Source organism: Dendrobates tinctorius, unplaced genomic scaffold (assembly GCF_039654945.1).
Source record: "Dendrobates tinctorius isolate UK_male_01 unplaced genomic scaffold, ASM3965494v1 ptg000015l, whole genome shotgun sequence".
Classification (NCBI taxonomy): Eukaryota; Metazoa; Chordata; class Amphibia; order Anura; family Dendrobatidae; genus Dendrobates; species Dendrobates tinctorius.
Window position 1 is genome coordinate 24,419,308 of NW_027361683.1, and position 15,515 is coordinate 24,434,822.

General features: G+C 46.3%; 1 protein-coding gene across 2 annotated transcripts in view; it reads right to left on the reverse strand.

Moving 5' to 3' along the window:
• Window positions 1-15,515, reverse strand: part of AGO4 (argonaute RISC component 4) — a 105,661-nt gene that overhangs the window by 3,897 nt on the left and 86,249 nt on the right. For both annotated transcript variants that reach the window (XM_073562935.1, XM_073562941.1), the window contains exons 12-17: window positions 4,345-4,529; window positions 3,597-3,756; window positions 2,592-2,907; window positions 1,375-1,509; window positions 374-475; window positions 99-298 (exon numbers count right to left, since the gene is read on the reverse strand). In XM_073562935.1, the coding sequence (XP_073419036.1) occupies window positions 99-298; window positions 374-475; window positions 1,375-1,509; window positions 2,592-2,907; window positions 3,597-3,756; window positions 4,345-4,529 (1,098 nt within the window). The remainder of the gene's footprint in view (window positions 1-98; window positions 299-373; window positions 476-1,374; window positions 1,510-2,591; window positions 2,908-3,596; window positions 3,757-4,344; window positions 4,530-15,515) is intronic.

Consider the following 15,515-nt stretch of genomic DNA (forward strand, 5'->3'; position numbering starts at 1 on the left):
ATTGTCCACTGAGGCGGGCAACCATTTAAAAGCATTTGACACAAAATATATGATGAAATGCAGAAACGGAAGGAACTAAACTAAGCTAAACTGCTCACCTATCATGATCTTTGTCCACAAGATGGTATCTTGCTCTGAAAGCAACCAAGCGAGCATAGTATGCAGGTGCAGGGATAGAGACTGAGCGAGTACATCGAACATATGTGTGACAAAGTTGGTAAGTTAAGAGCTGCAACTCATCGGCTGTGAAGCAGTTGTCATCCCAAAGAACTTGATAGTGAGATGGGCGACTTGTTCCCTAAAAGGAAACAAAAAAAATATTCTAATGTGTGCAATATCAGCAGTCAAAAATGGTGGGCAGCAAGAGCCATACCTGAATGCCTGCATGGCTACAGAGATAGAAGTCAAATTCTGATGGGTGTGTAATGGTGCTGTCTACTGTAGTTCCTGCTGGCACATTTCCACTTTTACCCACCTTAGGAAAAAAATAAAAACTAACAAATGCAGTTTGATTATGAAATCTTTATTATGAATTACATTGAGAGAAGATGTAAAAGCCTGTGTAAAGTACAATGAAAGGAAACCAGTCGTCATCTCCAGAAACACCATTTACTTACTGCTTATCTGGCTACAGGATGAAAATCTATAGAGAGTGAGAGCACGAGAGAGAGAGAAAGCAGAAGAGAACAAGAGACAAAAATGTACCAATAAAAATAGACACAACTAGGGCGTAGAAATGGTTAAATAGCTAGTAAAGTTATATCCTCCCTTTAGCCACTCGCCTACTCATCGGGGCGGCGCAGGAAGCTGTTACAGTCACAGCTCACTATAGAGCAATGTAATCACTCAGCACAATGACTGACATCCTGCTCTGCACACATACACTGCACATACTGAAGAGCAGGTTGTCAATCGATATACCAGGGATTAGTGAGTGTAATAGCTCCCTGCATCCCTTTAAGACTGTAATCCAGCAGCTGCAGGGAAGAAAAAATTTTTTCTCCCTGTAGCCATTTCTCAAGTAAGCCAGCAAGGTATAATTTCAACGCAACTAACCCGAAACCACAACTTATCCATACATTTGCATTTCGGGAGGTGACAGGTTTCCTTTGAAATATTAAAGTCTTCAGTACCCATATTTATTTTCATTGAAAATGTGAATGTTACATGCCTGCTTAATTTCATTGCCCCCACAACAACACTTCCTTTCATCGCTAGTATGACGTTTCTAGTATGTGAAAATGTAGAGGGGTATAATCCGCTTTACAACAGAATAGAGTGATGAAATATGCCCTTTCACGTGCTGTAAAAGAGGCCAATATACAATTTACTTTTACCACTTCTCTTTTATACTGTATGGCTCTAAAAACTTACCCTCTCAGTTTTATCAGAACAGAAAAGCCTGGTATGATGACGCTTTTGAACCACTATGTATGTAATTCCGGGTCTGTAATCTTCTTCCAGACTTATGCAGGCTTTCCGAATAGCCATAAGCTCTGGCCATGCAACCTTCAAGAAAGCATGCATGTTTGGTTTCATTTTACTTTATTCAGTCACAGCTAGACAAACAAATATTTTGCAATGCAATTAAGTTAAAGAGGACCGATGACGAAAATTTGTTTTTATGACGTGTTTACTTATTTTAGATAGTACCTACCTAAGAACCTTTGTTTTTTGTACCTCTTTTTCAATGGAAGCACGCTGCCATCTTGTGGATGACAAGGCTTGTTACTGATCCCGCTGCACTACTCATGCTTCTAACATGCCTGCACAGGCAGAAAGACCAGAAGCACACTGCTCCAGAGTCCAATCTACTACTTTATAAGAAGAGTTTTCCCTGTCTGCAGCTTCACCATCTACTATTGTCACACTGGTCTGTACTCTGATCGGAGTTAAAATGCTCTTATCAGAGCAAAGACCAGTGTGATAAAGACAGAAAGAGTAGCTGCTGACAGGCAAGGACAACTAATATACTTATCAGTGCTGGAGTGGCGAGGATCAATATTCTAAGCAAGCACAGAGGTGTCACTGAGAGCCACATATATTTCCTGCTCTCTCTCACTCAGCAGTGAGATCTTCCAAGTTATTGATGGATCTCACTGTTTAGCGATTGGTGAGAGAGATCAAGTGTGATACATGTGGCTCCCGGGAACACCTATGTGCTTGCTTAGAAGACTGAGAAGTAGATTATTACAGTTGTCCCTGCCTGTCAGCATATATTAAATACATATGTATGTATTTTCTATGTCCTTTTGAGAGGATCCTTGTATGCCTAATATGAGGTTTGTTATGTTAATTTTGTTCTGGTATGCCTTTATATTCTGTCAGCATATATTGTAGGTATGCTTCAGCACTTAGAGAACAACAACAACAACAACTACTACTATAAAATATGACTGTTTGTGAGCAATATGTATAGCAAGTGGTATTGTGACCACTTTAGAACCTAAACCATGGAACAGCAGGCATTGAAGCATACCCTATACGTGATACCAAATACTTAAAACTGGGTGGTGACTAAAGCATTGTAGCATGCATATGAAAAACATTCTAAACAGAGGGAAAAATAAGTTGAAAAGCTCTAGACCCACCTGTTTCATTTGACCTTCGGACACACCGCCACGGTAGTAGATAATACGTGTGGGCTTGAATCGAGTCGACTTATAGAACTGGATGAGAAGCTCACGCACCATGTTGCTAAGGTCTTGAATAACTTCCTGACTATACAAAAGCTCTTGGGATGTCTCCTGCCGGGAAGTCTGAACACGCACAGTGGCACAATAACGGCTAGGATGTCCATCCATGCTGCCCACTACAGCAGCAATAGAGGGTTTCTTGCCATCACCAGCTGGAGGATGAGTCACATCAGCACCCAGGAAAATAACTGGCTGCTGGAACACAGATGGTCTGCAAATACAAAATGAAGCTTTAGAAAAAAAATAAATAAATAAAAGCATAAAAACCACAAAAAGCACAATTTTCTTCTCAGTCAAAAGTGACTTCCCAAAATTAAAAAAAATAAAAAAAATAATGAGTGATGAGTTCTTTTCTGAAGCATAATGAAATGTTTTTTGTATTCATGATGTTTAAGAGAAACCTGTCATAAGGATTTTATACCTCAATTAATGGCATGCATATACATAAGTTTTGAAGCTGATAAAGTCCATACCTTAATTTTAGAAATCAGTTTTGGCATTTGATATATCCAGCGTTGAAATCATATGCACATGAGCTGCAAATGCATCGGTGAGGCCTTGCACTTACAGCACTTTCTCGCTTGCAGTTCCCCGTCTGCCTTGTGTGTCTGACAGGTCACTCTTGTTTCAGTGGTCTCCCTCCCCTAACCTGTCAGTCAAGCACAGGAGGCAAGTGTGGAGTAGTCAGGGAAGGAAGGAGAGCTGCAAGTGCAATGTCCCATCCCAAAGTACTTGCAGCTCATTTCCATATGATTTTCAATGCTGGATTTCTCATTAATTGCACAATTAATGTGTACAATTAAGGTATGGCTTTAATAAACATGAAAGCACTTGTACATACATCCTCATGAGGGGCTCCCTTTGTCAGAATCCTGGATTCTCTGCATATAGTTGGATTACCTTTGATGGGGGACAAGAACGTTGTTTATTCCTCCAAGTTTAGCATTTATTTTCAGGCATAAATTGGACAGCGTCTGTGGGGAGGTCTTCACAACATTTTTAACCTGCACACACTGAGTGGCCATGCCAAGGAGTGTATCCCCTACTCTCTTGACTTCAGCTGATATAAGAGAAAATGACAACTTAATGCACAGTATACAAAGTCTTTACAATTTGAGTCATGTTGCAACATCAATAGGAAAGATTCAGTTGTAAGTCTTGCACATATCAACTGGTTAATTCAAGTTCACATTTAAACCTCTCAAATCCCCCTTAAAAAACTGTCCGGTATTAGGTTATAAGTCTGCAGTCACTGACCGCAAACTTCTGATTCCTCACAGTGTGTGCACTGTTAGGATTCTCTGATGCTGGGAGTGGCAGGTGTGTGACTGTGGTCACGTGCTGACTAGAAGGGTGCAGCATCGCTCAATGCAAGAGTATTGAGCAAGGATGGACACAGTCTAGTGAGAATGTAGCCAGAAGTATGCATATTTAGGAGTCACAAGTCTGCAGTCAGTGCGACTACAGACTTGTAGGTTAAGACAGGAGAAACCCTTTAAGCTTTATGTAGTTAAAAAAAAAAACTAAAAAATAAAAAAAATAAAAGAAATGCATAGCTCTACAACAGAAAATTTGATTTATATTTTGTCTGGTCACTCTCTTACACACAATATATATATTTTTTTTTTAAAGAAGAAAAATATCTTACCATACACTGGGGTCTTCCCCGGAAGGATAACCACAATAAGCTGAAGTCCGACATAGGTAAGTTTTAAATGTTTGAACATTGGCTCCACACTGTCCGCGCCCTGTGCGTATTTACAGAAGCATGGCTGGCCCTGGATGGGCATTCCAGCATCTTTTGAGATCTTCCTTAACTGGTCTGTGAAGCTCCTGTTCAGAAACATAGCAGAGGTTTCACATTATTGCGCATGACAGAAATATTTTTGTAGAACAGATCATTAAAGTGTAGATTGAGTCTTGCCAAAACAAGAAAATATCCACAAGACAAAGTGAATGTCCAGCTTTCTACTCTGTCACTTTTCGGTCCAAATCAATTTCATAATGCATTTTTTAGGAGGTTAGAGCTTTTTTTCTGTGCAAGCCATTAGGAGCTCTGTTATAGAAATAACACCTAAAAGGGATGTCCCGTCAGAAGATATTATGAAGTATAGGTAATCGAAATCATATCAGTGGGGATCCAAAAATTCAATGATCAGCTATAATCGGAGCTGTTCTACAGTACTCGGGAGGCAGCTGCTGCAACACACTAAATGGAGCTGCGCAATGCATCCTTTGGAAAAGTGATCAATATCCTTTTACAGTTTAACCCCTCTACATACAACACTTCGCCTGACAGTAGTGGCCACAACTGTCAGCCAATTGTAACACTGGCATCTAGGTAGTTAACAGAATATGGGGGCTCCCTCGTTACCCCCATTGGCACCCTAATATTGTGATTCTTCAGCCCTCATGATTGCAATTGCCATCTATGGCCAAGTATTGGCCACAGCGTCAGCGAACCACAGTAGCCTGTTCAGGTGTTAGCAACATTTTAGTGGCAAAAATATTTTTTCATTCTATATTGCATTAACTCCTAAAAAGCACCCGAATGTCAATAAACTACCTGACCGCAGTTTTTTTATGTGTTGTGGGGTGCATTTTTTTAAATTTGTATCACCTTTGGGGCCGGGCTCCTAATGGCACTTCAATAATGAAAAAAAAAAAAAAAAAAAAAAAAAAAAAAAAAAAAAAAAAAAGGTTTTCTATATGTCCTTGGAAAAAAAAGTTAAAAGTTAAGCATTGGTGCTAAATTTTTTAAACCTAAACATCCTAACAAAGCTACGTGCCCACTATCAGGAAAAGTAGCGTTTTGGACGCAGCATATTTTCACTGCGTTCAAATCGCTTTCTAATTACCGCACTTGTGTGTAGGTACATGCAGATTTACCTCATGTAGAGACATTCTATTCTTGAAAATATGCAGTCTCCGTTACAGAAAACAGGATTTTTAGTTGCTTACCGTAAAATCTGTTTCTCGGAGCCTTCATTGGGGGACACAGGAACCATGGGTGTATGCTGCTGCCACTAGGAGGCTGACACTATGCAAATAAGAGAGTTAGCTCCTCCTCCGCAGTATACACCCCACCGACTGGCGCTCAATTACTCAGTTAGTGAGAAAGCAGTAGGAGAAGCAATAGAATATAAAGTAAACCAACAATTCAACTAGAACTATATTACATAGAACAAAAGTACAGGAGTTGCAAAACATGGGAGGGTGCTGTGTCTCCCAATGAAGGCTCCGAGAAACAGATTTTACGGTAAGCAACCCAAAAATCCTGTTTTCTCTATCGCCTCATTGGGGGACACAGAAACCATGGGACGTCCCAAAGCAGTCCCTGGGGAGGGAAAAGCAAACTTCCATTAGGTCTGAGAACTCACCACCGCCGCCTGCAAGATTCTTCTGCCTAGGCTGGCGTTCACCGAAGCTCAGGTGTGGACCTTATAAAATTTCGCAAACGTGTGGATCGAAGACCAACTTGCAGCTTTGCAAAGTGGAAGCGCGGAGGTTCTGTGGCACACTACCCAGGAGGCACCCACTGCCCGGGTAGAGTGAGCTCTAATTCCAGGAGGGGGCACTCGATGCTTGACCCGGTATGCTTCCAAAATTGCCGATCTGATCCAGCGAGCAATAGTAGCCTTGGAGGCCAGCTGACCCTTCCGCGCACCATCTGGAATGATGAAAAGTGAGTCTGTCTTCCGCAAGGGAGCTGTCCTAGCCAGGTAGACCTTCATCGCCTTGACCAGGTCTAGCTTGTTCAAGGAGCGCTCCAGAGGGTGGATTGGACCCGGACAAAAGGACGGGAGAACAATGTCCTCATTTAGGTGGAAAGTAGACACCACCTTAGGAAGGAAGGAGGGGGTCGCAGGACCACCTTATCCTGGTGGAGCACCAAGAAAGGGGGGCAACAAGAAAGGGCCGCCAATTCCGAACCGCGCCGGATGGAGGTGATGGCCACCAGGAAGGCCACTTTCCAGGAGAGAAGGGATAGGAAGACTTCCCTGAGAGGTTCAAAGGGTGACCCTTGAAGAGCCTCCAGGACCAGATTGAGATCCCATGGATCCACAGGAGCGCGGTACGGAGGTGCCGCATGAGCCACTCCCTGAAGAAAAGGTCTTGACCTGCGGACGGGAGGCTAACGTCTTCTGGAACAGGATGGAAAGCGCCGAGACTTGACCTTTTTAAAGAGCTGAGGGCAAGGCCCGCATCTAGGCCTGCCTGGAGGAACGCCAGGATAGAAGGGAGAGAAAAGGACATGGGCAGAACGTCATTGGCCTCGCACCAAGTGAAATAGGCCTTCCATGTACGATAATAAATTCTGGAAGACGATGGTGTGAATCACCCAAACCGAAACCGAAAAACCTGACCGTTTCAAAAGCCACGCCGTTAACTTGAGCGGCAGAGAATTGTGGTGGCAGATTGGACCCTGAGACAGCAGATTTGCTCTGTCTGGAAGCTTCCAGGGGGCGTCCGCGAGAAGGTTGACTATGTCCACGAACCAAGCCCTTCTGGGCCAATCCGGAGCGTGAGGATGACTGGTACCCCTTCCGCTTGGACCTTCTTCAACAGCTTGGGAAAAAGAGGAAGGGGAGGGAACAGATAGGGAAGCTTGAACTGAGACCAAGGAATGGTGAGAGCATCGGTGCCCACTGCGAGAGGATCTTGGGCCCTGGATACGAATTGTGGGACCTTCCTGTTCAGGCGAGAAGCCAGCAGATCTACGTCCGGAGTCCCCCAACGACGGCAAATCTGATGAAAGACGTTCGGGTGTAAGGACCACTCTACCGCCGAGAGACCTGATTTTCTCGCGGCTGAGAAAATCGGCGGCCCAGTTGTCCACGCCGGGAATGTGCACCGCGGATATCGCTGGGACTGATACCTCTGCCCAGTTAAGAATCTTGGACACTTCCGCTAGAGCCGAAGAACTCAGTGTCCCCCCTTGGTGGTTGACATATGCCACCGCTGTGGCATTGTCTGTCTGTATCCGTATCGGCAGACCCCTGAGAAGCCTTTCCCAGTGAATGAGAGCCAGATAAATCGCCCGAATCTCGAGGACTTTGATCGGCAGAATTGTCTTGAGTCGACCACCGACCCTGGACGTCTGATTGCGAAACACTGCCCCCCAGCCGAGAAGGCTGGCGTCCGTAGTCACAATCTGCCAGTGAATCGGAAGGAATGATTGGCCTAGGGCAATGAGAGGTGACGTCAGCCACCAATTGAGGGACTGTTTGACCCGAGACGAGAGGCGGAGTGGACAATCCAGGGAAAGGACAGACCTGTTCCACCGAGACAGGATGGCCTGTTGAAGCGGTCTCGAGTGGAATAGAGCAAAGGGAATTGCTTCGGCCGTCGCCACCATCTTTCCCAAGACTTTCATGGCTGATCGAAAGGATGGAAGCTGGGGGCTCTGCAGTGAACGTACATCTCGCCGCAAAGATATCAACTTCTCTTTGGGAAGAAGGACTCTCGATCGACTGGTGTCGAACAATAAGCCTAGAAACACCAGACGTTGAGTCGGGAACAAGGCAGGACTTCCTTTTATTTACGAGCCATCCAAATCTGGACAGGGTGTCGAGAACGATGGCAAGACTTTGGTGAGCCTGGGGAAAAGACGGAGCTTTGATCAGAATGTCGTCGCGGTACGGAAAGAGGACGAGACCCCTGATCCTCAACAGGGCCATCACCGCCGCCATGATCTTTGTAAACACTCTGGGCGCGGTGGTGAGGCCGAACGGCAGGGCGACAAACTGGTAATTGTCCTGCTGAATAGTGAAACGCAGGAATTTCTGATGTCCGGGAAAGATGGGGACATGCAGATAGGCATCTTGAATGTCTATTGAGCACATGAATTCCTGCGCCTCCATGGAAGCGATTACTGAACGAAGGAACTCCATCCTGAAATGCCGCAGGCGGACCCTTTTGTTCAGTAATTTGAGATCCAGAATGGGCCGTACCGCGCCGCCTTTTTTCGCCACTACGAACAGGTTTGAGTAAAACCCTGTGAATCGTTCTGTTTCGGGAACAGGCACAATCACCCCGGAGCTGAGAAGAGAGGCGATGGATGCAAAGAAACCCAGAACAAAAGGTGGGGTCTTTTGGAGGTCGGGACTCGAAGAAATGATCTCGGGGCCAAGAAATGAAATCTATCTTGTATCCTGAGGATACAACTTCCCTGACCCAAGCGTCTTCCAACGAGGCAAGCCAGACGTCTCTGAAGAAAAGGAGTCGGCCGCCCAGCTGGGAAGGTGCCTCGTAACTTTGTTGATAGCCATGCCGATGTGGACCGTCCAGTTCTGGATCTGGAGGATCTGCCCTGGGAGGAGTGAGATCGCCAGGAGGGAGTGGACCTAAAGGAGACTTTCTTCCTATCCTGGCACGCTTGTAGCCTTTGTTGGTTGGAAAAGGGTTCTGCCGACGCAACATGGCAGAAAGACCAAAAGGGCAGAAATTGATGCCTCGGAGGGGGTCTACGAGGCTTGGACTGCGGGAGAAGAGAGCTTGTACCCCCGGTAGCGTCTTTAATGATCTGGTCCAGTTGAGATCCGAAGAGAAGCGCTCCCTGAAAAGGCAGATTGGTAAGGGAATTTTTAGAAGACAAATCCACCTGCCAAGCCTTAAGCCAAATTGTGCGCCGGATTGCAACAACGTTGCTGGACGCTTGAGCTGCGCAGGACGCGGCATCTAAGGAGGCAGAGACCAAATATTCCCCTGCATGGGAGATCTGGTTGGCTAGCTCGACCAGATGTTCCGATTGGGCTCCATCAAGAATACCTTGGCGGAGATCCTCTGCCCAAGTAGCTATGGCTTTTGCTACCCACGTGGAAGCAAAGGTCGGGCTTAGCACCATAGCAGCCGCTTCAAATGCTGACTTTGCTAAGGATTCTATGATCCTGTCGTTAGAATCCTTCAGAGACGCAACACCTGAAACCGGAAGGACTGTGTTGTTAGATAGACTGGACACAGGAGCGTCTACAGAGGGGGAAGCCGACCTGTTGTCGGTGAGCTCTTGAGAAAATGGATACAGCACGCCGAGGCTTTGGAAACGCCTGGTTGGATTTTCTCTTTCCCTAGTAAGGAGCTTGTCAATCTCAGAGTGAGGAGCGAAGACTCTGGAAGGTGCTTCTGCCCATCTGAACGAAACCCCCTGATCTGAGGGTTTCACAGGGGAGTCTGATCTCGAAAGTGTGGTTGATCGTGGCAATGAGGTTCTGTACCGCAACCTTCATGTCCACGGTATGGTCCGAATCCAGCTCTAAAATCTCTTTGGATGGCACATCTGAGAACGCTTCGCCTGGCTCGGGTGAGGAGGCATGGGAAGGAGACTGCTGGGAAGGACTATGCGGTGAGATGGGGCGAGGGGAGGATTCCGGCCGGAGATCCTGCCTGGGCATTTTGCGGCTCCTGCTGGCTGACTCAGATGGAGCCTCTTGTGACCTGCTGGATCCTGCAGAAGTGTCTAGGGGCAACTTAGCAAGAGCGGCCACTAGTGACTGAGACACCCTGGTAAGATCTGCCACAGATTGTGATAGAGAAGAAGCCCAGCCAGGGATGGGGGGGTTCACTCTCACGTGGAACAACAGGGGGCTCCTGGGTGGCAGACTTAGTGGGATTGCTGCAGTCGAGGCAGAGGGGAGTGGACTGACTTGAGGGAAGTTTGCGATTGCAAGAAGAACATGCAAAGTACTTGACTAAAGTGCAAGTGGGGGCCGGAGGGCGAGCATGGTCAGGCTTAGAGTTGACATAATGAATTAAAGTAACTGAAGCAGTGCCGGATAGTTGGGGGACAGGAGGCAGAGGAGTTGTCAGTCTGCAGTTGCAGAGCTACTCACGGTCCGGTGTCCTGTAGATACTTCCAGTAACCGATGCTACACGGCTCGTCTGGACTTGCAGGACCACAGCAGAAGAGACGGGGTTTGGCTGACAAGCAGAGAAAATGGCGCCAGCCTGAGAGGTGCAGAGAACGAAGCGCACGCTTTCCAGGAAGAGGATGGGCGGAGCTAACCGCCGTTGCTGAAGATGGCACCGCCAGCTGGAATAGACAGGCTAGGGTTGTGAGTGGCCGAGCGCCGCCTCAGGGCGCATATCAGGGGAGAAGGCGGAGGGCGGGCCTAGCACGGGCGGGAGAGAAGCCCGCCTAAGAATGAGGGCGGGGGGCGTGGCCGCGATGCAGGTCAAGGCCCGAAATGAAGCCGGGGCCTATACTAAATGCGGCGACCGCCTGTCTGCGCGGGGCGGCCCCGCAGCACTGCCGCGGCGGCCGCTCACAAGGATCGCTGTGGCCGGGCGGGGGTGAAGCCCGCCTAAGAATGAAGGTGGGGGTGTAGACACTGCAGAACAAGGCCCAAACCGAAGCCGGGGCCTGGATTAAATGCGGCCGCCACCGGGAGGCGCGGAGGCCTCGCAGCACTGCCGCAGCGACCGCTCCCAAAGGATCCATGCCTGAACTGCTGAGGATGTGACTCAGGGGCCTCATACTTACCTTGCCTGATCCGTCTTCTGAGTAAACCTGAGGGAATAAAGGTACCTTCATCATCCAGCATGCTGATACCTGTAGAAGAGAGTCCGCGCTTCATCCAAACCAACAGGCTCTGGTAGGTGAGTGGGTGGGAGACGAGGACCATCTGGATCAGTGACACGCACCCGTGTTAGGCTCTTGGTCCTGCCGTGGAGAACTATGAGGATACGGGGTGGCAGTACACGCCGTACTCATAGTCTCTTTGTGGGACTACAAATGTGACTATTCACTCTGTATCCCTCCGGAAACCTGAAAGAGAAACGACGCACACTGAGGTAGATATGTGTCTAAAGAAAGACCCGTGTCCACCTCCTACTGACACTAAGCTAAAATTAGGAAATTAGTGCCGGTCGGTGGTGTGTATACTGCGGAGGAGGAGCTAACCTTTTTCTGTGCATAGTGCCAGCCTCCTAGTGGCAGCAGCATACACCCATGGTTTCTGTGTCCCCCAATGAGGCTATAGAGAAATTCACATGTTGCAAATCAAACCCGCACCGTGGGCGAGTTTATGCAGAGTTAAATAGAAGAACAAGTAGAATGGGATTTCTATAAATGCAATGTAGAACGCGGCTATTCCTGATGGTGGGAAAGCAGCCTTAACCCCTTTCTGACATTGGACGTACTATCCCGTCCATGAGCCCTGGGACTTAGAATCAAAGAATCGTAGAGTTGGTCATAGAATCGTAGAGTTGGAAGGGACCTCCTGGGCTATCTGGTCCAACCCCCTGCTCAAAGCAGGATTCGCTAAATCATCCCAGACAGATGTCTGTCTAGCCTCTGTTTGAAGACATCCATTGAAGGAGAACTCACCACTTCTCGTGGCAGCCTGTTCCACTCATTGATCACTCTGTCAAAAAGTTTTTTCTAATATCTAATCTGTGTCTCCTCCCATTCAGTTTCATCCAATTGCTTCTAGTCTTTCCTTGTGCAAATGATGAGAATAAAGATGATCCTTCTGCAATGTGACAGCCCTTGAGATATTTGTAGACAGTTATTAAGTCTCCTTTCAGTCTTCTCTTTTGCAAGCTAAACATTCCCAAATCCTGCAACCTTTCCTCATAAGACAGGGTTTGCAGACCGGTCACCATTCTGGTCGCTCTTTTCTGAATTTGCTCCAGTTTGTTGATGTCTTTTTTAAAATGTGGCGCCCAAAACTGGACACAGTATTCCAGATGAAGTCTGACCAAAGAGGAATAGAGGGCAATAATGACTTCACGTGATCTAGACTGTATGCTTCTGTTAATACATCCTAGAATGGCATTTTCCTTTTTTGCTGCTGCATCACACTGTTGACTCAGTCTATGGTTAGTATACCCAAGTCTTTTTCACATGTGCTGTTGCTTAGCCCTATTCATCCCAGTCTGTATATGCTTTTTTCATTTTTATTGCCCAGATGTAGTACTTTGCATTTTTCCCTGTTAAAAACCATTCTGTTAGTTGCTGCCCACTGCTCCAGTTTATTTATATCTTTTTGAATCTTCTTTCTCTCTTCTCCAGTATTACCTATCCCTCATAGCTTTGTGTCATCAGCAAATGTAATCAGTTTACCCTCAATTCCTTCATCTAAATCGTTGATAAAGATGTTGAACAATACAGGGCCCACTTGAGACATTCTTCTAACTGGATGTAAAGCCATTTACGACCACTCTTTGGGTCCAATGACTAAGCCAGTTATGAATCCATTTAACAGTTGCCTTGTCCATTCCATACTTAGTAATTTTTTCAATAAGGATTGTGTGAGATACTTTGTCAAATGCTTTGCTGAAGTCAAGATATACTATATCTACAGCATTTCCCTGATCCACCCAATCAAAACTTAATGCCAAAACTTAATGCACATGGAAGAGATAGTACGTCATAGCGATCAGCAGCGCTCACGGGGGGAGCGCCGTTGATCGCGGCCGGGTGTCAGCTGATTATCACAGCTGACACCCGGCATTGTGTGTCAGGGGCGGTCATGGACCGCCCCCGGCACGGTAACCCATGGCACACTGCGATCAAACACGATCGCAGTGTACCGGGGGTTTAGAGAAGCATCGACAGGGAGCGGGCTCCCTCCGTGCTTCCCTGCGACCCCCAGCACAGCGCAATGTGCTGCGCTGCTCTGGGGGCCTCCTTCCCTGCAGGTCCCCGGATGCAATATGGCCGCGGGGGCCTTCGGGGGGCCTGCAGGGAGGTGGCTTCCTCGGAGCGCAGGCACATTATATTTAAAAAATATTCCCCAATATATTCATTTAAAAAAAAAAAATAAAAAAAATAAAAAAAAAGTACACATTTAGCATCACCGTGTCCGTAAGGCCCCGCCCTATAAAACTGTCCCATTAGTTAACCCCTTTAGCGAACCCATTAAAAAATAAAGCAAAAAAAACGCTTAATTATCATACCGTCGAACAAAAAGTGCAATAACGCGCAATGAAAAAGACAGATATAAATAACCATGGTACCGCTGAAAACGTCATCTTGTCCCGCAAAAAAACGAGCCGCCACACAGAGTCATCAGTGAAAAAGTAAAAAAGTTATAGCTCGCAGAATAAAGCGATGCAAAAATAATTTTTTTTATATAAAATTGTTTTCATTGCATAAAAGCGCCAAAACATAAAAAAAAACCGACATAAATGAGGTATCGCTATAATCGTACTGACCCGAAGAATAAAACCGCTTTATCAATTTTACCACACACGGAACGGTGTAAACGCACCCCCCAAAAGAAATTCATGAAATGCTGTTTTTTTTTTTACAATGAAAAGTGTCTTTTAGCATGTGACAGCTGCCAAACATAAAAACCCGCTATAAATAGTAATTCAAACCCCTCTTTATCACCCCCTTAGGGAAAAATAATAAGATTAAAAAAATGTATTTATTTCCATTTTCTCATTAGGGCTGAGATTAGGGTTAGGGGTGTGTTGGGGTTAGGGTTGGAGTTAGAATTGGGGGGTTTCACTGTTTAGGCACATAAGGTGCTCCCCAAATGCAACATGGCGTCTGATCTCAATTCCAGCCAATTCTGCGTTGAACAAGTCAAACGGTGCTCCTTCCCTTCCAAGCTCTGCCATGCGCCCAGTGCTTTACCCCCATATATGGGGCATCAGCCTACTCAGGACAAGTTGAAAAACAACTTTTGGGGTCCAATTTCTCCCGTTACCCTTTGGAAAATAAAAAATTGGGGACTAAAAGATCATGCTTGTGTAAAAAATTTTTTTTTTATTTTCACGCCCAGGCGTTATAAACTTCTGTGAAGCGCTGGGGGGTTCAAAGTGCTCACCATACATCTAGATAATTTCCTTGGGGGGTCCAATTTCCAAAATGGGGTCACATGTGGGGGGGGGTGGGGTGTTTCAACAGTTTAGGCACATCAGAAGCTCTCCAAACGCGACATGACACCCGCAGACCATTCCATCAAAATCTGTATTCCAAAACATCATTACTTCCCTCCAAGCCCCGACGTGTGCCCATACAGTAGTTTTCTCCCACATATGGGGTATCAGCGTACTCAGTACAAATTGGACAACAACTTTTGGGGTCCAATTTCTCCTGTTACCCTTGGCAAAATAAAAAAAATTAGGGACTAAACGTTCATGTTTGTGCAAAAAAATATGATTTTTTTATTTTCACGCCTGGGCGTTATAAACTTGGGGGTTCAAAGTGCTCACCACACATCTAGATAAGTTCCTTGGGGGGGGGGGGGGGGGTCTAGTTTCCAAAATGGTGTCATTTGTGGGGGGGATTCTACTGTTTAGGCACATCAGGGGCTTTCCAAACGCGGCATGGCGTCCGATCCCAATTCCAGCCAAAAAAGTCAAATGGTGCTGCTTCCCTTCTGAGCTGTGCCATGCGCCCAAATAGTGGTTTACCCCCACATGTGGGGTATCAGCGTACTCAGGACAAATTGTACAATAACTTTTGGGGTCCTGTTACCTCTGGAAAAATAAAAATTGGGGGTGAAAAGATCATTTTTGTGGAAAAAATATGATTTTTTAATTTTACGGCTGTACGTTATAAACTTCTGTGAAGTCCATACCACATATCTAGATAAGTTCCTTGGGGCGGGGGGGGGGTCTAGTTTGCAAAATGGGGTCACTTGTGGGGGGATTCCACTGTTTAGGCACATCAGGGGCTCTCCAAACGTCACATGGCGTCCGATCTGAATTCCAGCCAATTTTGCATTGTAAAAGTCAAACGGCGCTCCTTCCCTTCTGAGCTCTGCCATGCGCCGAAACAGTGGTTCCCCCCAACATATCAGGTGTCAGCGTACTCAGGAAAAATTGCACAATAACGTTTGCAGTCCAATTTCTCCTGTTACCCTT